At 39.1% G+C, this 25,761-nt stretch overlaps 1 protein-coding gene across 2 annotated transcripts in view; it reads left to right on the top strand.

The window, feature by feature from the left end:
* RYR2 (ryanodine receptor 2) overlaps positions 1–25,761 on the top strand; it is a gene marked incomplete at both ends in the record, with an annotated part of 711,173 nt that overhangs the window by 550,998 nt on the left and 134,414 nt on the right. For both annotated transcript variants that reach the window (XM_082854592.1, XM_082854593.1), the window contains 5 exons: positions 6,954–7,077; positions 7,635–7,750; positions 11,050–11,114; positions 13,555–13,676; positions 20,294–20,343. In XM_082854592.1, the coding sequence (XP_082710718.1) occupies positions 6,954–7,077; positions 7,635–7,750; positions 11,050–11,114; positions 13,555–13,676; positions 20,294–20,343 (477 nt within the window). The remainder of the gene's footprint in view (positions 1–6,953; positions 7,078–7,634; positions 7,751–11,049; positions 11,115–13,554; positions 13,677–20,293; positions 20,344–25,761) is intronic.

Here is a 25,761-nt window from a genome sequence, read left to right as displayed (position 1 = left end):
ATCATTTAAAGCTTGTGTTTCCATATTTATTTTCATTTTGGATGATCTGTCCATTGGTGAAGGTGGGGTGTTAAAGTCCCCGTCTATGATTGTGTTACTGTCGATTTCCCCTTTTATGGCTGTTAGCATTTGCCTTATGTATTGAAGTGCTCCTATGTTGGGTGCATAAATATTTAACAATTGTTATATCTTCTTCCTGGATCGATCCCTTGATCATTACGTAGTGTCCTTCTTTGTCTCTTGTAATAGTCTTTATTTTAAAGTATTTTGTCTGATATGAGAACTGCTACTCCAGCTTTCTTTTGATTTCCATTTGCATGGAATATCTTTTTCCATTCCCTCCCTTTCAGCCTGTATGTGTCCCTAGGTCTGAAATGGGTCTCTTTTAAACAGCATATGTACAGGTCTTTTTTTTTTTATCCATTCAGCCAGTCTTTGTCTTTTGGCTGGAGCATTTAATCCATTTACATTTAAGGTAGGTATTGATATGTATGTTCCTGTTACCATTTTCTTAATTGTTTGGGGTTTGTTATTGTAGGTCTTTTCCTTCTCTTCTGTTTCCTGTCTAGAGAAGTTCCTTTAGCATTTGTTGTGAAGCTGGTTTGGTGGTGCTGAATTCTCTTAACTTTTGCTTATCTGTAAAGGTTTTAATTTCTCTGTTGAGTCTGAATGAGATCCTTGCTGGGTAGAGTCATCTTGGTTGTAGGTTTTTCCCTTTCCTCACTTTAAATATGTCCTCCCACTCCCTTCTGACTTGCAGGGTTTCTGTTGAAAGATCAGCCGTTAACCTTATGGGGATTCCCTTGCATGTTATTTGTTGCTTTTCCCTTGCTGCCTTTAGTATGTTTTCTTTGTATTTAATTTTTGATAGTTCGATTAATATGTGTCTCAGCATGTTTCTCTTTGGGTTTATCCTGTATGGGACTCTCTGTGCTTCCTGGACTTGATTGACTATTTCCTTTCCCATGTTAGGGAAGTTTTTGACTATAATCTCTTCAAATATTTTCTCAGACCGTTTCTTTTTCTCTTCTTCTCCTGGGACCCCTATAATTTGAATGTTGGTGCATTTAATGTTGTTCCAGAGGTCTCTGAGACTGTCCTCAGTTCTTTTCATTCTTTTTTCTTTATTCTGCTCTGCAGTAGTTATTTCCACCATTTTATCTTCCAGCTCACTTATCTGGTCTTCTGCCTCGGCTATTCTGTTATTGATTCCTTCTAGAGTATTTTTAATTTCAGTAATTTGTTGTTCATCACCGTTTGTTTGCTCTTTAGTTCTTCTAGATCCTGTTAAATGTTTATTTTCTCCATTCTATTTCCGAGTTTTGGGATCATCTTTCCTATCATTACTCTGAATTCTTTTCTAGGTAGGTTGCCTATTTTGTCTTCATTTATTTGGTCTTGTAGGTTTTTACTTTGCTCCTTTGTCTGTAACATATTTTTCTTTTCATTTCCTTTTTTTTTTTTTTTTGATGGGTGGTGCTGTATTCCTGTCTTACTGGTTGTTTGGCCTGAGATATCCAGCACTGGAATTTGCAGGCATTTAGACAGAGCCAGGTCTTGGTGCTGAGATGAGGACCTCCAGGAGGCCTCACTCTGATTGATATTCCCTGGAGTCTGAGGTTCTCTGTTAGTCCAGTGGTTTGGACTCGGAGTTCCCACCACAGGAGTTTGGACCCAACCTCCGGCCTGGGAACCAAAATCCCGCAAGCTTCGTGGTGCAGTAAAAAAAAAAAAAAACAGAAAAGGAAGAAAGAAAGAAGAAAAGGAGCAGTAAAATACCAAAGAAGAAAAAACAAAATAAAATTAGGAAGATAAAAAGTATATTAGGAAAAATAAAACTATAATTGAAACAACTGCAGCCAGGTAAAATAAAACCAGAACAGAAAAAAAACAGGTTGGGGGGGTGGTGGCAACACACCAAAAGGAGAGATCACTAACAAAGTATAAAGAATAAAATAAAATTAGAAAAATAAAAGATTTATTGGGAAAAATAAAAATATAAAGGAATCAACAACAGTGGATCAACCAGGTAAAGCAGAACCCCAGTCTGAAAGAGGAAAAAACCAAAAAAGCCTTGGCCATAGGGATGGGGTTTAGGCAGTGGGTGGAACTTAGGCAGGGGCGGGGTTTTGGGTGGGCCGGGGCCTCTGCTTAGGACCTGCGCAGAAGTGGAGAGGCAGCATGTGGAAAGGAGGGTCTCCGGAGTGCGCAGTTCTGGAGTTTGGAGGTAGGGCCCTGAGTGAGGGTGTGTGGGTGGAGTTTAGGGCCAGCACGTTGGAGGGGGTCTCCGAGTACAGAGGTGGGGCCCTGGGTGGCAGTGTAGGGGCGGGGCTTGGGCTCTGAGCAGCAGGAGGGAGGCTCCGAGGGCAGAGGATTAGGTCCCAGCAGCCTCCCGGGTGCCTAGGTGGACAGCGAAAGCGCTGGCCCCCCGTTCCCCTCCGTTCCTTCGTGCCCCTCCCCCACTGTCTCCCCCAGGGTCTCCCCCGTAGCCACTGGGGTGCCAGCCACCCTTCAGGGGTGCCGGTCCCGGAGGTCTGGCCTTTACTTTTGCTCCCCCTTCCCCACCTCCCACTCCCTCAGGACCCACGTGGCTGTAGGGGGCCTCGGTGGGCAGAGGATCAGGCCCGGGCATCTCAGCAGGTTCCTGGGGGCCCAAGTGGGCAGGGGAAACCTGGCCACGCTCCCTTTTGATCCTCTGCCCTCCCAGTGGTTCCCCAATTTCCCCCTTCGGGCCTGGGATCCCTTCCCCTCAGGGACGCCAGTCCCGTCCCGCCGCCACTTCTCCTCCCCCTTCACTCCCCCCGCACCCCGCGTCCTACCCGGTCGCTGGGGGTTCCTCCCGTCCCCTCAGGTGACCGTGGTCCCCCACTGGGGCCTGGTAGATGCCCTAGTTGTGCGGAGACGCGAGTTCTGCGTCCTCCTAGGATGCCGTCTTGACTCCGCCCCCTCATATTCTTTTGCTTTGCTCTTTTCTGCTGTTTTTATTAAATACTGAAACAACCTAGTATTCTCTTAGTCATTTCTCAAATCTTTTCTTAGTTTATTGAGAAAAGTATATTTCTTAATATAAATATATGATATTTGCATAAATATTTTCTTCAGTTTAATGCATCTGATGATCTCTTTCATTGTTATTTATTCAGTATTAGCTGAATGAATCAGCAGCATTAGCTGTAGATTATACACATATTGTTTATAATGTGTGTGTGTGTGTTTTCTTTAGTTACTTCCTATGTGGGTCTCTTTCCCCCGATGAGAATATAGTTCAGGTTCAGGGCCACAATTTTGATTACTTTTGTCATCCTTATTGTACAGCTCTGGACACCAGGAAGCTCTCTATTTCTTATTTATTGATACAGGTAAGAATAGAGAAGGAGATCATTTTGGGAGGTGGAGATATTTCGTAATGAAAGGAATAGCTGTGATATTGGAGGGTGGTACCAGGCAGCCAAGCACTAGGAAACCGAGTAAAACAGATTAGAATTGGGCATAGAAATGAACAAAAAGGATTCCATGTACCAAAATTGCCTATTCAAGAATTTGGCTCAGGGCTAGACCTGTTTTTCTAGAAACATTCCATCAGTGTTTGTAAAATGAATGATCAGTTGTTCGATTGGCTGATGGATGGATGGAAGGATGGATAGGTAACTGAGTTACAGAGTTATAGAATTTTCACTTAGGTTATTGAAGGAGCATTGTCCACATAACTAGTTAACAAAATGACTATTTGTTCCATGAGCAGATTACATGAAAAAAAATCAGTTTTGTTTTCTAAGTGTGTTTCAATCACTATGGTTTGGTTACAACTAAAAGTAATAAGCGGCTATCTTAGTACTCACTTCTAATAAGTATGCTAGAAAATCATCATCCTTTAATTTCTGGGCCAGCCATTGGGTGTCCTACAGTCAGTGTTTTCTTTGAAGCACATCACTCATAAATGAGGCATCTGTATCTCTGCATCCAGCTTGTACTGGTCCAAATTCATACTGTGTAGGGGGGAGACAAGCATAGTTGGAGCAGAGGCTGAAAGGTGAGGTGGTGAACTTAGTATTCTTACCCCATGAAGGCCACCCTTTCAAAGGAGAAACGGAGTTGTTTGGCACTAAAACAGCAGGCCAACAGGAAAGGTATTGAAATATATGGCACTGGATCTTGGCTTTTAAGTTATTGGGGCTAAAGGAAGGAGAAGTGATTCGTGGAACCAGAAAGGCTTGAGACTGTGGACAGTTTTAGGACGGAAGCTACAGGTGTCTTCTCTCCAACGTGCTCCCTCTCCTGGAGACTTTGACAGCCAACTTGTGTCCTGAGAACTCTGCTTCTGCTTCCAAGACGATATGGGTGGGAGTGTGGGAGAGGCCTGTCACCTACTGCATGTCTTAGTACCTATGGGTGTGTGTGTGTGTGTGTGTGTGTGTGTGTGTGTGTGTGTGTGTGTGTGTGTGTGTGTGTTTGAGAGAGAGAGACATTGAAAAACAGTAGGAAAGAGAAACAGCAGGAGAGAAGAGAGAAGCCAGGAAGTCAGGAATAAGGAAATGACTTGAAATAGCCATTTAGTCATTTAGACACTTGGACAACTAAGAGAGTCAGTGCCAAACCTGCCCACTTTTGTTTCAGCCCCATCCAGGGCTCAGGGCTCTTTTATCATCCCTACATCTATGTGCAGAAGATGAATCTGCTTTAGAAAAACCGGGAGAAAATTTCCTCTTTTGCTCACCCAGGTTGTCTGTTCCTCAGTGCCTTCCCAATCTGCTTTAAGACGCTAGCGGAGTTTGGGGGAAATCAGGCAGTTTAAGGAGTATGTCATGAATAGAAAAAAGGAGTGAGAGTCCAAGAAATATTATCCATGCTCCCCAATTAGTGAAAAATGTAAAGAACTAGCATTTCTTTTTCTTCTTCTTTCCCCACTACCACATATTTTGGGCTGCAATGATCTGTCACTAAGGACAGTGCTGGTGTCAACACAATTTTCACCCTTTAGCACGCATGAGTACACAAGCCAGGCAGTATGTTTGAGGCAGAGTCCTAGGAATTCCTGCGTATTTATTCACCTCTCAGGTTTAGCTCGTTTCTTTACCTCCCTTCCTCATAGAATCTATACTCATGTTGTAAATAGGCAAGATCAAGGTAGTCACACTGCCATTAGCTGAGTGGCACAGCAAAGGACATCATTTCCAGTCTGTTGGCTGACTTCAAAGAACCCACCCTTTCTAGTTCTGAAGGGTTTTAGAGTCAGAGCGTACTTTGTGTTCTTAGGATTTTTAAAGTTTAGGCTTTATTCATTCTCTCTCTCTCTCTCTCTCTTTCCCTCTTCCCCACCCCCCCCTTGCCCCTCACCCTTCCCAAAGTAACCTATTAGTGTCTGACCTCCCCCCCGCAGAGCATTGTGGATTACAAATTAAGTTGCCAGTTTCTCTAGGAATAACGAACTACATGCAATAGTGGAATTTCTAAATAGGTTATGACCGCAGCATGATTAAATTAAATGTTTGCTTCATAAATTTTTTCATAAAAAAATGCTTTTAAATTCTATCTGTGATTATGATAGAAGTCAAATTTGTTCTCAGTGGGCTTAGTAGTTGGTTCTATATCCTTCTTGCTGTCCACAAAATGTTTCTTAGTATCACATGAGAATTGTATTCTACTGACAAGTGTATTATATTACATTAATAACTGTATCATACTGTAAAATTACTGATGGCTTCTTAATATGCTTCGTGTTAACGTGGTAGTTCCCGACTCTCCCTTTGCATTTGTGGTGTATAGTGTCACCTAATGGTCAGAAGGTTCAGTGCGTGATTGCATTTCTGTAGATGGCGCTCTCAGTCAAAGCAAGCTCTAGGAGAGCATGGCATTTTCTCCTTTGTCTTTTTGTCTGCTTATTTCTTGTGTGGGACCGATTCAATATTTATGATTGTTTGGGGAGCTCCTGGCTTAACCCCATCGGACAGGGATTTAATAGTCTCTATGTTGTCATCATAATTCAAACAAAATAGTTGGTTTTTTCTGGTGTTCCCTTAGCAGTTGTATATTTCAAGGAATTTCAGCATCCCGCATAAAATATATTCCTATATGTGTTTTTTTTAAACTTTAAATTTGGGACATACTATGCTATGCATGTTGCTGCTGCTTTAATAGCATTCCCTGTATCAAATCTTAACATCTGGAATTACCAGTGCATTTTTTGAAATTTTTATAATTTTTACAAAAAATTTTATAAAATTTATAATTTTATAAATTGTTTTCTTTTTTCAGTTTTTTTTAAGTTTAAATGCTTCCCAGAATTTTCAAATCTCAAAGAATGCTTTTAGTATTTCTTACCAGAAGAGGTATAGTAGAAACCTAGGTTCTTGCCAAAATTCTGAATCAAGTACATATGTTACTTTAGTAGATATTTAAGAGCAATCAACTTGTACCTGCAGTCTAAGTATGGGTTTTGTATATTTAGAAAGATGTGACCATAAAGTACTCTCTGATCTGGGAGGCAGAGTAAAAATTCCATATTTAAGACACTTTTTTCTCTTCTCTCTGTGTGGTGGCAAAGGAAGCATATTGCCCGAAACGTGCCTTGTAATTTCACTGGATCCAGCTGTGCATGTTCTGGTGCATAAATACACTCTGCATTTGGAGTTCCAGTGGAGAGGAGAACACAGCTTCTTTTCCTTTCTTGTGTGACTGCAGATGTCATTGGCATTTGAAATTACAAATGCCTGTATGTTCATGTTTTAATTGCCTCTTAGAAGGCATAAGCACAGTCTTTTTTGAACAGGTTTCCTAAATTAATTGGAGCATTAAAGGCACGAGAGAGGGAAGTCTTATATGAGTCCTATATATCCTGTGTATAAGTGGAGGACACCAGAAGTTCTGTAGTGCAGTCCTATTATACATGCAGCCGTATCTCATTTCACATTATTTTCTAATTACTCTGCTGTGTTCCTGTCTTGACATCCTCTTAGGAGGTGGAAACCATCCCCTGCTGGTACCCTATGATACACTGACGGCCAAAGAGAAAGCCAAGGATAGGGAAAAAGCACAGGACATCCTCAAGTTCCTGCAGATCAATGGCTATGCTGTCTCCAGGTAAAAACACACCTACTCCAGTTACACGTTCTCGTTATAAGACTGAATATTTAAATATCCCTATCAGATTTAAGGCTGAAAATGAACTCAGTGATCTCTTTAAATCTTAGAGCTACTGTTTAGTATGTTCAAAATATACGTGTCAGAAACATTAATGCCCTTAGCTGTTGTGCCACATAACTGGGTTCCTTACACTTCTTATGTCAAGTCCCCATCCATCATTTAGGCAAAATCCCTAGGCAAAAATGACACTCTATTTTTCTAAATGCAACATTTTATTACATAGTAATAGTTATTTAGTACAGTTTTATATCAGGTGCAAAGTATTTTTTATAAATTAAATCTTTTTTGTTTTTACCTACAAGAATATTAGCTAACCTTGCAAATTTATCCGTATCTGTGTGTGTGTATCTATACCCATCTATATATTGCTATATGTAAAATGTTAAATATGCTTCTCTCTATATAGGTATTTAACAAAATATATTTCGTTTTTACCTTACCTTCTAACAGTCTTTGTAGATGTTGGTTTCCATTTTTCCTTTTTGCTTTTCTAGAGGATTCAAGGACCTGGAATTGGACACTCCTTCTATTGAGAAACGATTTGCCTATAGTTTCCTTCAGCAACTCATTCGCTATGTGGACGAAGCCCACCAGTATATCCTGGAGTTTGGTAGGTACCATAGTCCTGTTACTAACCGCCCAGTTTTTGTTTTTCTTAACGTTTACAACATCAGGAGATAGAACAGCATAGACTACTGGGATGCTTGTGGTCTGCTCCCGGATGGTATAAACACTTTCTATCCATCATAATACTAATTTGAGTCTAAAAGTCAATAGGCAAACTCATTTTTAAGGATGGGTAAATTTTGAGAACTTAAAAAAAATCTAACGTAATACTTTTCTCCTTAAAATGTTTATTGGCATTGCTTTTTCATTTTGAAAGATACATTGGCTGGACATCAGATTTTAAGGTACACTTAAATCTTTCCTTATGAAATTAATTTCTCTGCTCTTAAAAAAAACTAAACTAAAACTCTATGGAGTCTCCAAATTTCTAGACAATGTAAAGGCCTTGAGTTTAGCCTGTGCAGCGTTACACATTTATATTAGAGTATCTGCAATACAGAATACTTGATTATTCTCTTAGAGTAAAAGGAAAGACCTCTTCCCCATCTGGCTCAGTGCCATTTAAGTACAAAAAGAACTCCTTATTTTAAATCTAAGATTCAGAACAGATCATCAAGACAGCCTCCTCTCACTTCTCTTATTTTGTGTTTATCCTCAGCATTGTTGAATTAAAATTCAAGTTGTCAGTTACTCACCTTTGTGTCAGATCCCCTTCCAGCCACTGGTTGGTATTAGGATATAAAGGAGTAGAGTTTGGTCCTTTTTGAAAGGCAGTGTGCTCTGCTGGTGGTGCATCTTCTTGTTTTCTTTTCCAGTTTTAAGGTTCTCTTTCTGTTTTTGTTTTGGTTTTTTAACCCTCATTCTTTCTGTTTTCAGCCCCTTTCCTTGGGGCCCATAGTCCTAGATCCCTTAGTGATACATCAGCAACAGACCCCTCCTAACCAAGGGCTTTTTTTGCTGCTGTTTTCTTAGGATTTATATTAGTTTTCAGCACAGCATCAGATTAAAGTTTATAGAAATTCGAGCTCTGGTATTTTCTTGTTCCTGGCCCCTGGATCCCCAATATGATTAGAGATTTTCTACTTGAGCATCGTTCTCTTAAAGAACCTCCCTCTTTTTCCACCTGCCTCTTTAGCTACAGTACAAATGCTATATTTTTCCTCTCTTAACCATCTTTATCATAAAGGCCAGTTATACAAACTAATCTATAATATGCAGTCTCTTTGTAACTCATCCAACAATATATTTTTTTAAATATGATAGTCGCCTTGACTAGTAGCCAAATTAGTCTGAATGAAATTTGACCAAAGAACAAGCATGAGGCCATGGTGAACTTTTGAAGCTTTTATGCACAAAGTTAAGTGTTGACATTTCTAATCCACATTTAAAAGTATCTGTATGAGTAGCAGCTCTGGGATCCAGCCTTTTTTTTTTTTTTTTTGATGAGAGAGGAGAAGAGGGAATAGAGAGTGATCGTTTGGAAAGGGAATAAGCAAAGTTTTTGCTTATGTATGGGTAGCAGAAACAGAACTTTGAAGGGTAAAATGTGGGTAAAATGAAGGGCAAAACCTTATATTCAAGTTTCTGAATAAACCTCCTAGGACAGCGTTTGTGTGTAAGGAGTGGTGAGAAGCTAACTACAGGGCAGATTCACCCACTTCACACATTTCTTTCTTTCTATAGGATAGAGAAGGTATTATGAACAGAATTCTGGGGAGAAATAAGGTTAGATTAATGTAGAGCCCAACAAAATTAGTTTTTTTTTTACAATTGCTGATGTTACCTGTTCCATTTTCAGGTGGCTTTGGCAGGGCAAATTATGTACAAGAATTCTGTCAAGAGGAGAAGCAGAGTTGAGATTGTCTACACGATCATTTGTTTTCATTTTCATTTTTCATTATTACTAAAAACCAAAATTTCTGTAATACCGTCTTCTTTTATCTTACACTTTGTTGCCTTTGCAACACATCTTTAATATATTCATTCTTAAACATAGACTCATGGTGATGGTAAGAATATACCTGTGCCTTCTTTGAAGTTTTGTATTACATCACAGATCATACTCTCTCCAAATCTTTTCACGTTTTCTACAGAGGCATTTTTGTTAAAATATATAACGAAAGGAAAGATATTTCCTATTTAGTTCTTTGAAATGTTAGCAGATTGAGATAGGTACAAATTTCTGTCTCAATAACGTTTATATGAGAAGGTCCCTTAGGTGGATCCAGCCATTCTGCGTAATACGCTTGAGAGAGATTTAGCGCAAAAGTGATTTAAAAGAAATTGAAATTCGCAAGCTTTGAAAAGCCATTATTTTCTTTTACTTATTCCTGGGAAGAGCACTGTCTGATTTTACAAAGTATTACCTAAGTTCTCTAAAAGTTATCCTGAATTTATGCTTAAGATTTAATAAAGTGTATTTCAAATTGTTTATATTTCTATGTGCAAAAGAACTTTTTCAAGCAAAAGTCAGTTTGATTCTTATAAAATATGGAAGCTCTGCTTACAGATTTTACTGAAACCTTATATCCAGTTCTGAAATTCTTAGCTCTCCAATCTGTTCTGCATAGCATCGTGGTTATTATAGTTTATTGCTACCTCTTCTCTATGGATGAAACCTCCTTTATATGCATGAGGGAGGTAGGAAAGGCCACCTTCTAAGCTAAACGCATTCAGTCAATCAGTTCTTAACCTTGAACTCATTTTCTACACCATGGGGAAAATCCAGGGCTTTTTGCTTTGCTTATGGAAATTATCTTTTGACACCGGTGAACTTTTTTATTCTTTAGCAGAATGTTCATTTTCCAATCCAGTATTACAGCTGTGGTCCTCCCCGTCATCACAGGCACTGGCTTCCTGAAATTTTTCCACTGGTATATTAATATTAAAGGCTGTAACTTGCAGTCACACCAAGAAGTCACTATCTTTATTTAGAGGTCCGTGTTAAAATCTAACAAATTACGTTTACTTATTTCCCACTCACTTTTCTCACCCCAGGGAGCTTCTTTCTTACTGAAAGAGAATGTGGGATTTTCCTGCTAAAAATGTGGGATTTTTACTTTATTCCAGTTTCCTCCCTACTTGTCAATCAGATCTCAAAGCTACACCAGTATGTTTGTGCTTGTAACCACATGTATGGGCTGTCTCAAGAGCTTTTTAATTTTGATTTGGGTATGTTTTTAATCTTTTTTTAAATTGCACAACTGAAGTTAGCCTTTATATTTTTGCGTTCAGTTTAGTGGGGTAACGCATTTAGCAATGTGTTCTAAACTTAGCATTTGGGGTGAATATCTTGCAATGTTTGAAGTGCAACGTGTACCTAAAAACTCTTCATGTCTACAGATGGTGGCAGCAGAAGCAAAGGAGAACATTTCCCTTACGAACAAGAAATCAAGTTCTTTGCTAAAGTACAGTATACAATCCATCCTGCATTTCCTTCAATATGTTTGTTTACCAGATATACTCTTTAGACCGTTGCCTCTTTATGGAATGCACTTGTCTACAAATGTGAATTCTACTCTGACTAAATATTCTGTGGCATGAAAATAACTGCATGGATCACGTGGGATAAATGTGCTCCCAGCACCTTTGGTCATGCTTTAACTCGCTCTGCTCTCCGTACCGTACTTCTCAAATGACTTTATCCTCTGTGAAGTCTGACTCAAAGTTCTCTTTTTTGGCTTTATCATATGACATAAAGGAGAAACATCTATTTCCTAACATTCGAATATTGTTCTGATTTAAAATTTTTAGATGAATATTTCTTTGTTATAGAGGAAAAGCATGAGTTAATTTATCAGTGGGTATGTTATAAGAACCTATACTATAGAATCCTTGTGGGACCTGAATCCTACTCAGAAGAGGAAAACTGAGGCTCAGAGAGGATCAATTGTTCATATTTAGAGTATATCCCATGATTTTTATTTATTCCGTTTAATACAAATTTATCAAGAATTTGCTGTGTGCACACTCCAGCCAGTACGGGAAGGAGATGAAGAGTTGCAGAGTGTCCACATCGGGTCCATTCACGTACTCAGTGTTTACTCTGAGCCTAGTCTGTGCCATGCATGGAATTATGACCTGGAGATTCACTAGCGCAAAGACAGAATACCCTTGGGAAGCTTTCCTATTTACAATATGTTTTGGTTAACCCGAAGACCTAATGATTTCCGTCCATTTCCTCTCAGAGTACTTGCATTTGGTGGTTATAGGTCATTTACAAAATGACATATTATTTTGACTGATTAATATTTGGTTTCTATTATATGTTTTCAGAATTGTACCCTTTACTGTAAGGGAGATTTCTCTTGTCTTTTCTTTCCACTCAGTATTGCACCCCAAATCTGTATCAGTCCCCAAATCTGTATCCGTCCTCTGAAGTCTGTCTTGGGCTGCACATTGCTGGTTATCTGTTCTGCTAGGATGTAATCGCCCTTGAGAACCCGTGATCAGAAGTGCTGTGTTCATGGCCTCTAATCACACGTTTAAAATACATTCTTGTATTTCATTGCCTGTGCACTCAGCGCCCCTAGTGATTTTGTTTGCAGATGCATGCCTAATGTGGCTTAATTTCTACTAAGTCTATGATTCATTCATTCACATATTTATTGAGAACCTATTATATGTCAATCACTAAGTTCAGGCAGTGTTACCACTTCCTAGGAAGATCACTAAAAGCTTTTGTATTCCTATTATTAAAAAATATACCTACCTTGTAGGGGAAAAATGTATTTAGACAGGCTTGAGTCTAAATACTGGTAATGCCATTTATTATTACTTTTTTCATTTATTTATTCAACAAATATTTATCTAGCGCTTGCTACAGGCTTGTAACAAGGTCCTAAGCAGTGGTGCATCAGTGGTAAATGAAACAGAACAAGCAGTAGTCATAGAGGCCAGGAGAGGGCTTTAATGGGAAACAAACCCAGAAATGTTTCTTTCTCTTGTGTGCCTTAGAGACACTTAGGGAGAGAGACTAACCCCCAAAATCATACATATAAAATATAAAATTGCAAATGATGTTCAAAGACCAGAGGATTCAGGGAGTTTATCTAGTTGACAGGCCAGCAAAGGCTTATCTGATGAAGTCCCACTGCACTGAGGCCTGCAGGAGGAGTGAAGTGAGTAGGTTATGGGGTGTGGGGAGAGCATCTCAGACAGAGTGAATGGCAGGTACAAAGCCTGTGGACGGAGGAGGGGGAGGAATTGGCCAACAGCCATCAGGATTAGAGGGCAGAATCGGGAGGTGGGCTTTGACAGAGGCCAGGTAGGAGCTTTGTGCAGGTGGGTAAGCGGCAATGTGACTCTGAGTAAATCATTCACTTTCTACATCTCAATGTAATACCTAGAAATCAGGGATGATGGCCGCTACCGTACAGAGTGGTTACTGGGATACATGAAATGATAGCATGTCAGTTACAATCCTCAGACATGCTAGAGACTCAGTAGAAGGTCATCACTGATTATTTCTGAACCTTTCAGGCACGGAACTGCATGATGTGAAAATATTAAGACTGTTTCATTTTGAGAAAATACTGAGGCTAATTTCAAACCATTGAAAATCTGATGTGTTTTTTTTTATAATTACACACATGCGCACGCACACACACACACACACACACACACACACACACACACACACACACACACACACACACACATAGGGACTGGAGACAGCAGAGTGAGACTTATGAGAGGCGTACTTTGAAATGGTGCTGACTGGCATGGCTGTGGCTATGGGGGACTTATTGCATGTGGACAGAACTCTGGCTGCTCTAAAAACTCAGCACTCATTCATCCCCCGGAAGAGTCCACTGTGTAGATCTGTTTTCTTTTCCTTTCTTTCAGGTTGTTCTTCCTTTAATTGATCAGTATTTCAAAAACCATCGTTTATACTTCTTATCTGCAGCCAGCAGACCTCTGTGTTCTGGAGGACATGCATCAAACAAAGAGAAAGAAATGGTGACTAGGTAAATAGCTATAAAAAATAAAGACTGTTGTTTAAGTGCATTTCCTTTTGAGAACGAGCATCTCAGGTTCTTGAAGCAGGATCACGCGAAGAGTTCCCACCCATGTTCCCCGGCCCCTGGCCCCTTGGAATCAAACACTATGAGAAGGATGGTTTTGGCAAGTTAATACATGTGTTCTAGGTGTTGAGTTTTCTTATATTTTACTGCTAAATGTAATGCTGAGTAGAAGGAACAAAATACCCAATACAGAATCCACAAGTAGAGGCTGGAGGTGCATCAGTGCATTCGTATTTTTTGTTAAATGATACTTTTTAACATTGGATTCCTGAAAATGTATTCAAATCGAATGTTTTTGCCAGCCTGTATTTTTCAGCAGAATCTCATTTTCAGAAATTATAACTTTAAATTTTAAAAAATTATGAGCCACCTTGGGATAAAATGAAGTAAACATATATACTTTATAAAGTTTTCTGCTCACACCAGTCAAGCCAGCATCCTAGCAGTGCTTTCTTATTTCTCTTTAAACCCAAATATTCTTTGGAGATTTATTTGTGATTCTGCTGAGGATTTCAAGTTTGAGTCCTCAAAATTCTGCCAGCACTTAGTATACATGAGAATCAATTACTGAGAAAGCCTTCTTCTGTATTACATTGCACAGGAGTCCAAACCAACTTTTAGATGGTATTTGAAAAAACTTTCTATAAAAATGAGTACCCTGTATAAAGTAGAATACAGGCTTTCCTTGGTCTTGACATTTTTTAGTTATCTATTGCTGTTTAGCCGTATTATCACAAGTTTAACATCTTAAAAGAATATGCATTTATCCTTTCACAGTATCTGTGGATCTGTCATCAGAGGCTTGCCTGGGAAACAAACCTCTTTTTTATTAAGACTTTTTCTAGAGCAATTTTAGATTCATAGCATAGACTTGACTTTAATGGTACGTTGAATGGCAGTGCAGTATCAGCCTATTGGACAGGGTGAGGTGACATTGAATATAGACTGTTCCCAGAGGGTTAAGAGGAAGTAAGATTCCTGCGGGGCATAGCACTGGGGGTGGGATCTTAAGCTCATCTCTTTACTCAAATTTATTGTCTAATTGGTTGTCTACCAACAGGTAGATAGCCAGCCAATCATGTGATGTAAGATTGCAGCAGCATTAAAAATGTTTCCAAACTTCTTCAAATAATAAAGCTTCCTGTGAATTTGATAAAATGGATGACAGTTAAAATAACAGAGAATCCATTCCAGTAACTCACTTTGTTTCCACCAACTGTGTTACCAGAAGGAAAGGGAAGGAAGAGCTACTTTCCAAGATGCAGATAACCCCCTCCCCTTCCCCACTGTGGCGTGGCCTTCCTTCCGCCTTCCCTAGGGGAGAGAGAGACCCATCTCTCCTCATTTCACACGCGCACTCATCCACACCACTGGCCCCATTGTTCCCCTGTGGATGGTGAGTGCTCACAGTAGCTGGAAAATGCCGCAACACCAAGTTATCATTAAACACTATGGAACCAAGGCTACTGCAAAGTCTCCTAGTCTTTCCTGGCCAGTTAACCTTTTGTAACAGAAACTTTGTTCCTAGAGGGTGTTGTTAATTTAATCACATTCATTAACATAAATCAAAATATAGTTGGAGAATATAGGGAAAAAAATGAAAAAAAATTATGCAAGCTCTGCTCTTTCCCTTCCCCTTTTATTGTGTCTTGTTTTCGCCATTCACTTTTCAGTTTTACTCTAAGAACTGTTCACTAACTACAGAAGTAACTAATTCTCCTTTACCAACTATATCCCTCATAGAAGAAATCAGAAGAACATCACGATTCTGTGCTAGCCTCCGTTGATGTAGTTTTGGGGCCTTTAATAACACTGCCCCAGTTTTTAATGATTTCATCTTCAATTTTTTTCTTCACTTCTGGGAAAGAGGGTTGGTAAGTTTTACTTCTCCCACTAGCACTTCCGCAAAAGGGAATGTATGCCATTAAAATTTAACGTATGCCATTAACATTCCAACACACAGGAATGAGAGACATAACACCAGAAGTTAACTGATTTCTTCACAGTACTTTAATGCCAAACATAGCTAGAATTTATCCTCAGAAAAAAATCAGAGTTGAAAAATGAATAAAGTGATGGTAAATAAGTGATGGTACATGTTGTCCAGTCATTAAAATGGTGATGGGTACAAATACATGATAACTTAGGAAAATTATCACTTAAAAAATAAAACATTTGTTCAAATAGTATTGATTTGGATTTTTTAAAAGAACGTAAATTTTTATGTATAGAAAAGTACTGGTACGGAATAAATTTAATGTTAATGGTGGTTTTCTTTAGGTAGTGCATTGTAGATTTTATATTACTATTTTTATGTGTTTTCCAAGTTTTTAAAATGAAAAAATCTTACTTTAATAATCATAAAGATATGTTTTAAAACAACCACCATCACTATCACATTAACAAAGACAAATTAAATAATTTGTTTGGCATGTTGAAACGGAATCACTGAAATTTGTAAATCTCTGATTTCTTACTACTTCAGTTAAATATTACTTCAATGAGTAAAATACGTAACAAATACGATAAAACAGGTTTAAAAAAAGAACTGGCCCTGCTACTGTGAATAAACAAACATACCTGTATACACGTGATGAGCATTGCCATGATCGTTTTAATTTGTATTTAACAGTTGGGTGTAGCAGTAGTTATGTGGATCTAAATTAATTTCTCCACAGTTAAAACCAGGTTGTTCCCATTAGTTGTTTAGAGACCTCCTGGTACTAGAAATTAGGTATCGAGCATTTCCTGTCTACAGTCAATATTCTCCTGTCCACAGAGGTGAGTGAGATGGGGCATCTGCACTCCAGGAGTATACGTGACAGTGGCTAAGTGTATGGGAATAAATATTGTTCCAGCAGCAGAAAGCTGAGCGGTGCTCTAGGAGTCAAAGTAAAGTAAGAACCCCTTAGATGGGTATGGGTGGGCTAGAGATTTATGGAAGTCATGACATTCAAAGCTGATCTTAAAAAATACGTAGGTCAGAGATTAAGAAAAAGGTATATTTTTTAGATAACAACGTACAGCGTAGAAACTGGTCATTTAGGAGAAATATAGGTTATGTAGGTTCATGATGGAACACTGTAATTGAGAGTAACTGTCAAAATATCTTTATTCTTTTTACTTAATTCGTTAACATTAAGAAGCCATTGACGCTTTTTAAATAGAAGAATGAGGACAGTCTGGGAGCATAAGTAGGACTGATAAGAGTAGCATGGCTGGGAAGCCATGGCAGGCGTTAGGAGCTATGGCAGGGATGCAAGCTCTTGTAACAGAAGTGCTGCTTCCAGTAGGTGGTGCTACCCGTGGGTTTGTTCAGCAAGTATTCTGAATGCCCCGTGGGTACAAGGTGCTGTCCTAGGTCTGAGGATAAACACACAGATACAACAGCACAGTTCCCAACTTTAATGGACTTAAAAGGATAGCTGAGGAGACACATACGTATAGAGCTAACCATGAACTACGTTGTGATGAGTGTAAATGGGCCATATATAAAGTGCTGGGAGTGTAAATGCAGGAGATGTAAATGCAGAGAGGGGCTGCGTCTGAGAAACACGGAAGAGGGAAGATAAGCATGCCTCGGGAATGAGTCCTATCTCAAGTAGAAAGGAGGAGGCCAACCTGGGGCTGAAGTGTCAGTGCTGAGTGGTTGGAACAATATTGGTCTCACTAGCGAAAACAAGAAACTTCAGAAGAACTAGTTTTGAGAAGAAGAGTTTAAATTTGGTTAAAGAGGTACCATATGGAAGGATAAAGTACTAACAGGTCATTCAGCTGGAGCTATCCAGCAGAAAGTGGGAAGTAGGTGTTTGGTGTTGGAGAGATCAGGGCAAGAAATGACATATTTGGGGATAATCTATACCCATCTCCTGCTCGAAGCTCTGAAAGCAGATGAAACTAAGGGAGAATCGGAGAGAAGCTGAAAGGTCTGAACCAAAACTTGGAGAATTATTACCTTTCCAGGGTTTTCAGAAGTGGATCTTTGAAGAATAGAGAGAACAATTAATTAGAGAGGAAGTGGGAAGTAATACTGTAAAACAGAAACCAGAGTTTCACAGATTTAAGTAGTTAATGATGCCAAGTACTGTGGAGAGCTAGCTCTCCAGGATGGAGACGGAAAAGGAGGTTATTAGATTTGCTACTTAGAGGGTACTGAGAACTTCAAAAGAGTGTTTTTCAGGAGAGCGATGAGGTGGAAAGCAAACTCACAAGGCAATGAGTCAGGGAGGAAACTGCAGAATGAATTCTTAAGAATGTTAATAATGAAGGGATATAGAGAAAGGGGATAACGGGATTATGGAAATTGTCTTTAGAAAAACTACGGGCCAAAGTTTATAATAATCAAACCTTAGAGTCTGCACAGAAGCTACACCCTGAAAGAGGGTGGCACTGGAAGGGAGAGAGATACGATTTGTCTTTTATTAGGACCTAGCTTTCTATATATCTGTATGTCTCTCTGGTGGCACATCTGTTACTAATTAGGAACACCTAGAGTTAGGAAGCAGCTGATATCATAAGAAGTCATTTTTTTCGGAGAGATTCTCCAACATAAATGTGCTCAGGATACAGAGCAATTCTGTTTCCTATCACCGCAAAACACCCCGGGTCTAGATTAAAACATAATTCTAGTATTATAAATTCATAATTCAAATTCATAGGTTAAAAACGTAATCCTAGTATTATAAATACAACATCATCGCAGAATGTTTCACTCTGGATACTAGAGAGTGTCAGCGAGTAAGAGGTAAAAGATGTCGCTTAAAATAGACTAGATTCCAAGAATCCAAAGTGTGTACAATTCTAAGGTGTAATCACTCTTTTCATGGAGACAGATCCCTGTTAACACACAGAAAGCTCAGTGAATGAGGGCACCTGGAGAAAGTTGCTTTTGTTTTATTGTCTTTGTTCATTTCAATTATAGCCTAAAGATAAATAATGCTGCTCTGGGGTGGGGGTGGGGGCTAATGTCTAATCTTATGTCTAACATCTACTTGAATAGATCATTGTTTGAAAAATATTTAGCACTGATAAGAGATTTCCCAAGACCTCGAAGTCACTTAAGCACTTGCAGATGAATGTCTTCTTGGAAAAGCTACCCCATGCCCTATATAATTAATTTTCACCAATACGTTATTTCACATTGTTACCGAAGTGAGAGATGATGGCCAAAGCCTACTGTAATAAAAGTGATCCTGACTCCTTTCTCCCATTCTGCCGTGAGCAGTTGCCACCATTGATTCCATGACGTAGAGCCTGTCTCCCCAGTCCTGACGAGTGTACATCTGCACACTGCTGGTGATGGGAAAGCTTTGCAAGAGAGGATGGGGCAGTGAGGACATAGCTGTCATCATGATGGGGAAAATCAAGCTGAGTGGGGGGGGGGGTGCTGTACAAATGGATTTTCAAGGTTAGAGCTTTGGTAAGTTCTGGCTGTGGATCACCGGTGCTCTCTGAGGGTTCAGAAGAGTGTTGGATAGAAGTGAAAAGAGTGTCAGTTGTAATATGGGAGGTTAAGTGTCCTGGTAGATATTTGCAGATGGCCCCTGGCTGGGAGGGGACTTCTTTGAGCTAGGGTTGGGAGTGGTGAAGGAACACGTGGTGTTAGAAAAGGCTTCTTGGCGTAAACATGTCTGAGCTGAATCCTGAGGGATGTTTAGAAGAGATTATAGCATGAAACTGAGTGTTCCTAAAAATAGGGCCCAGCAAGAAAGCCACCAGACTGCCTGGTGACAGACGTGACAGGACAAGAACGGGTATTGTCCAGGCTCTGGGCTGTGATCCAAGCATTAGTGCGTACCAATGCCATCATGTTGAGTGCTGGGTCCCTTTATGTGGAATCTCCCATTGGTGACCACCAGGAAGGACATGAAGACCCAGGAACTTAGTCTAGAGGAAATAAATGTTCAACTCATGAATTAGCATTAGAAGCCCTTTAAGTTATCACATCTGTAACGTTTTTCTCTGAGGGATTATCAGTTGTTTAAATTCTCTCTCTAGTTCATTGTGTTCAGATTCACTGGATGCTTTGGTATATGTGTAAGGGGTGTGGTCAAGGTCAGGGAGAAGGAAAGGCCAAATGATAAAACATACTAAAAGTAAACATTTTATGCCCAAAGCACCATACTTCCATTGTTAAATAATATCCATAACAACAAATTTCTAGAACCTCAGTAGTACTTCGGGGCAGATAAAATTAAAGTTTTCTCCTTGTGGTTTTCTAGTAGTTATATTCTTACGGGGTTCATATAGATTGCTTTTATATTAATTAGCTTTGCTTTCAATTTTTTTTGGTTCCTTATAATATGTGCTTTTTTAACCATGTTTGTTAAAGATATGCACTCAAAGACTCTTTCTTTAATATCTTTACTCCACATTCTGCTCAGATAATTGATTCTTTCTGCGTGACATCATGTTGCTTTTTTCCGGCTCATATATCAGCTGTTTATTTTTCTTTTTTTCTTCTTCTTCTTTTTTGTTTTATTTTAATTTAATTTCTCCCTGTCTTTTCTACCTTCCCTTCCCCCTTTCCCTTTTCTCTTTTGTTTTTCTTTTGTCTTCAGCCTATTCTGCAAACTTGGAGTTCTTGTCAGGCATAGGATTTCACTATTTGGTAAGGAGACCCTTGAACAAATACTAGCATGGCCATCACTTGGTTTTCTTTGCCATTTTTGCACTGTGTTGTGTGCTGCTATGTTGCATGAATGCATGTTTGCATGGCTGGATGCATGGTCGTCATAGGCCAAGGTAAGGTCCTCAAGGTTGTTTATAAGTAGCGTTACCTATGGTGAAATTGAAGACTTTATATTCTAGTCCAAAGCACACTTGAAAATCAAAAGGTTATATTATTAAAGGCCAAATGAATGAAAATGGCAGCTTCTGCCATATTTTATTTCAGAGGGGTGAAGCCAAACTGGGCCTCTGAATTTGTGTTTGGTTATCTCTTATAGGTAAAGTAATGAGCTGTTACACACCAACAATTTTTAACTGCACTCTTTTAATGCTCTTGACTACAGATTTGCATGTCGACTGTGTTCCAGACACTGGAGCTTCATAGTAGAGACAGTGAGGCCTGGATTTGGCAAAAGCGACTTTTCTAGCACCCCTCACCCCATGGTAGTCAGTTTTTGTTCATTTCTGAGAATTCACGTAGCTGAAAGTCATGTTCCCAAGCACTTGCTTTCAAAGAGCCTTGCAGGGCGGTCACTCACTTTCCACAGACTCTCCTTGCCGTGGGGCTTTAAGACTTCATAGCAGTCGGCAGAGTTTATGTTTTACGCTTTCCTGCATCCGGCTTCGTAACTGCCAAGGCAAATTTTAGCTCAATGCTCTATAGGTTTTGAGACAGCGTCGGGGTGACTTCAGTAAGAAAACATTGAGTGTACTGATAGAGATGTTATAAGTCCCATTCCATTCACAGGAAAACCTAAGGATTAAGTCATTTCTATAAAAGCCACAGTGGATAAGCTGAGAACTAGGTACATGTACGTGTGTGTATGTGTATATATATGCAAATAACTTTTACATTCTTTACATTTTTTGAGAAATGATAGTTTCTGGATGTGACTACTTAATGCCGTATTTGCTTTCTAATATTGTTCTATGCAGTATTTGGGTGTTTTTAAGATATATTTCTCATAAATTGCCTGAGTTCTTGCATTATTGTTTCAGTTATCCAAAATTAACGGGGACATTGTCTTCAGAAAGCTCTCCTAAGTTGGCTGGCTTTTGTTTGACTTCTCTTCATCGTAGAAAAGCTTCTATGAAAATTGTTCAGACAGAGCTTTTGTATACTCCTTAACCTTCTCATGACAGAGGAAGGCTCTGATGGGGACCCCATAAAATACTTGCTGTGTGCTCTCTCTAGCTTCTTACTTATTTTAACTTCTTGGTTTCCCGTGTTACGTTTTGCTATAATTTTATTGTTAAAAGTTTTGAGGCGTTCCATGTGTACGACAGAGTACACAGATCTTGAGAACAGCTTGATCACACAGCTTGATGAGATTTTACGTGTATCTGCCCGTTTTCTCAGGTCGAGACACAGAACATTTTCAGCATCCCAGAAGCCTGCCTTGTGCCATTTTGCGATTTATAACCCTCGGCAAAGGAACTATATGTAAACTAATCTACTGGTCTACTGATGTAGACTTCCATTACCATGTATTACTTGTACCTGTTGTTTAATCTCTCTTTTCCCTTAGAATATATTAAGGGTTCAGTAGTTGAAGATAAATGCATAATATAACTTGTTGTACCAGTCAGGGGAGAAGAACTGGATTTTAACATTCATTCCGTCTCTCTGTGATTCTTGTATTTCATTTAGGAATCATTGCATGTTAAATCCCTTTGCCTTTAAATACTATTATTTGTATTTTTAACAGGAATTTATTGGAGAGCTACTATGTATCTTTATCTCAAAAGCATATTTTAATGCAGTCTTTATATTATTCTAGTGTCTTATTATTGTTTCAAATTTGCTTAGGCATTTGCCTGTAAAACAATACAGACTTCAAGAAGCTTTTATTAATCAAACATACTCTAATACAGACTTGTCAAAGTGTTAGCGTGTTAAGTCTTAGACACGTAAACTTTACATGTTACAGTTACAGCGTGGTTTTAGATGTTAACATGATGTCCTGGAGAGAATAATGGGCTTTGAATCAGAAAACCTGTATGTAAGTCCTCTATTTGCAACTAAACCAGCTGGATGATTTGGACAAGGGACTTAACTTCTCTGAACCTTTGTTTTTTGGTTTGTTTGGGTTTTTTTTCATTTTTAAACTAGATTAAAATAACTACCAACTTTAGAGATCTATTGCATGTATAAAATCTCATATGACATGATGAATGTTGAAGTGCTATGTAAACTGTAACAGTACAGCTTTCAAATCTAAGGTATTCTTAGTCTTATTTGTACAGCTCTTATTTAGATAAATCAAATTACATACACACTAAACTAGGGAACTTGGTTATTTAAAATACATGCGCCATGAAGCCTTTATAATCTAGCCATTTCCAGATCGAAGCAGAAGTTGTATAATCCAAGTATTTACTTTTTGATATATCAATTATACCGTTGTGGATTTTCCTGAAGAGAGAGAGAGACCTACAGCATATGTACAGTGGTCTTTTGTAAATACATAGACATATTAATCTCTTTTATTTTTTCTTTCACCCTGTCTTTACATTATTTTTTTTTCTGTATTCTGGCAGACATTAACTGATGATCAAAATGTTTTTCCTGTGCTTAGTGCAAAAAATTGTTTCATGACCTAGCCTAAGAATAAAGTAAGACAGAAGTGAAAGTTGAGGTTAACAAAGAAATACTTGGCCTTCGTGTCAAGGAGCAAAAAGACAGAAAGAGATACATTAACCAGAAACATGGCAGCAAGGTGGAATTGGAGACAAGAGGGAAGCATTAAAATAAACTAGATGGGCTTCCCTGGTGGCACAGTGGTTGAGAGTCCGCCTGCCGATGCAGGGGACACGGGTTCGTTCCCTGGTCCGGGAAGATCCCACGTGCCATGGAGCGGCTGGGCCCGTGAGCCATGGCTGCTGAGCCTGCCCGTCCGGAGCCTGTGCTTCGCAACGGGAGAGGCCACAACAGTGAGAGGCCCGCGTACCGCAAAAAACACAAAAAAAACAAAAGTCAAAACTCTTGTCCTGGTGGTGGTCGTTGTGGGGAGCTGAGTATGATCAGTAATGGAATATTTATTCCAAGATGTCTGCCAGATTGTAGCTGTTCAGAAATTTTTCTGATATGTAAAGTGAGGATTCCCCAAACTTGAACTTCTATATTTATGTATATCTTTTATCTACTTTAAAATATTTTCTATATGTTGAAGCACACTAAGAATTAAAGAGAGATGAGTCATGTTTTTATTCCTCATGTATTCTTTTGAAGGTGTGTAAACCATTTCCTTTTATCTTAGAAAAAGGTAGGGTTTTAAAAAGGGGGAACAAGCCATATTCCCTACAGAACAGTAGTTCTGGGGTATCTATTAAAATACTTTATAGAAAAAATTAGTAAGGAAAATAGCATCTATTTTATATTAGGCTTCCCTTTTGACTTCTGAAATGCTTGTGATTGCAAGTTGGTGCACGCTTGTATTTTGGAGAATCAGGATGGGGTAAGACGCAGGCAGGTTGACAAGGAATAAGGATCCCATTTGCCGTTTTCAAGGACACATTATTGACTAACGAAATATTGCTTTTAATCCTACCATTTTCGCCCACTTATGCTAAGTGAAAATTCTGTCTTTCTAACTGCCTAATTTTAAAGCATTTAGAGGATACTTAACTCCTACTATTATAGCCTATTTTTAGACTTTCAGTCATTTGCAGGGGAAAGAGAATCTGCTAACCAGAGCTCCAGCAGGGATAGTGATGGTGGCACAGGTGTGTGTGTATCAAGACTTCTTAACGGCTTTCTTTTTACATGTGAAAATGAATCGAATGCCTTAATGACATTCATTTTGTGCATTCTTTCAGTAACCAGTTTTGTGTCTGCTGTGTGTGAACATTCTCTTAGCCTGTGAGGATAGAAAAGTGCAGATTTCTTTCCCTCTCTGCTGCTACCACCCCATGCCAATCTACAGGTGTCTCTTACCTGTATGCCTCCATGAACGTACTCACCCTTCTCTTAGAATTCCCTCTTGCCCTTCTAAACTGTGCCCCAAAGCAATCATATCTCTCCCCCTCCCCAACCAAAAACCAAAACAGAACAACAAAATGATCTCATCACTGAATACACTCCTGTGGAGCCAGTGGCTTCCCATTTCTCTGTAGTAAAGATCAGAATTCTTCATCTGGCCACAGAGTGTTTGATAGCCTGTTCCCTGTGTACCCCTGCATCCTCATTTCCCAGCATGCTCTGACTTCCTCATGATGCCTCAGCTTAAGCAGCCTTCTCTCTGCTTCATGAAAATGTATTCCTTTCTGCCCAGGGCCTTTGCACATGCTGTAATTACTGACGGAGATGGGATCCCATACACCACATGCCCCTCTCCAGTCCCTCACACCCACAATGGGGTTAACTACTAATCCTTCACATTTCAACCCAAATAGTACTCTCTCAGGAAAACCATCCCCAACCTCCCTGATTATACTCTCTCCTTCTACTATTATAACTTTCTCATAGCTCTGCATACTTTTCCTTCATCTCACTGATGATGGTACAAGATTAACTTCTTTCTCTGGCCAAAAACTCAGCCCTTCGAGGGCTTATTTTTGTATCCTCAGAGCCCAGCAGGAAGTCTGGTGCATAGTGGCTCTTTTATACATATCTGAAGACTGAATTAATCAACCAACCAGGTCCTACCTTTAAGAAGTCTACAGTCTAACAGAGAAGATAGATAAGTCAGCAGATGCTTACTACAATGAGATGAGTGCTATCAATTTGGAATTTTCTTACATTCATGAATAACCCAGACTTTACATTTTTTTCTTTGAGAATATTAGGAAAAATATAATATCCACTTATGTCATAGTTTATGAGAATCACATTTTTAAAAAATTCCTTAAGTGGTCCATGAAAACACTTAGGGCACTTACATTGAAAAGGAAGTAACACATGATTAATGACTTTTCAAACAATCATTAAACTCTACCAGCAATGATACTTTCAGTTCGAGGAACTATTTGAGAAGGCTGGCACAAAATAGTTATCATTTAGAGGCCTTTTCTACTTATCTGTTTTCTGGTGAGTTTTTTGTTTTTTCAATTTTTCAATTTTTTAAAAATTTTTATTTTTTTAACATCTTTATTGGAGTATAATTGCTTTACAATGGTGTGTTAGTTTCTGCTTTATAAGTGAATCAGTTATACATATACATATGTCCCCATATCTCTTCCCTCTTGCATCTCTCTGCCTCCCACCCTCCCGATCCCACCCCTGTAGGTAGTCACAAAGCACCGAGCTGATCTCCCTGTGCTATGCGGCTGCTTCCCACTAGCTATCTGTTTTACGTTTGGTAGTGTATATATGTCCTTGCCACTCTCTCACTTTGTCCCAGCTTACCCTTCCCCCTCC

Source organism: Leucopleurus acutus (assembly GCF_964270905.1).
Source record: "Leucopleurus acutus genome assembly, chromosome: 14".
NCBI lineage: Eukaryota > Metazoa > Chordata > Mammalia > Artiodactyla > Delphinidae > Leucopleurus > Leucopleurus acutus.
The sequence above is the reverse complement of the archived record's forward strand: the minus strand, read 5'-3'. Positions and strand labels throughout refer to the sequence as shown.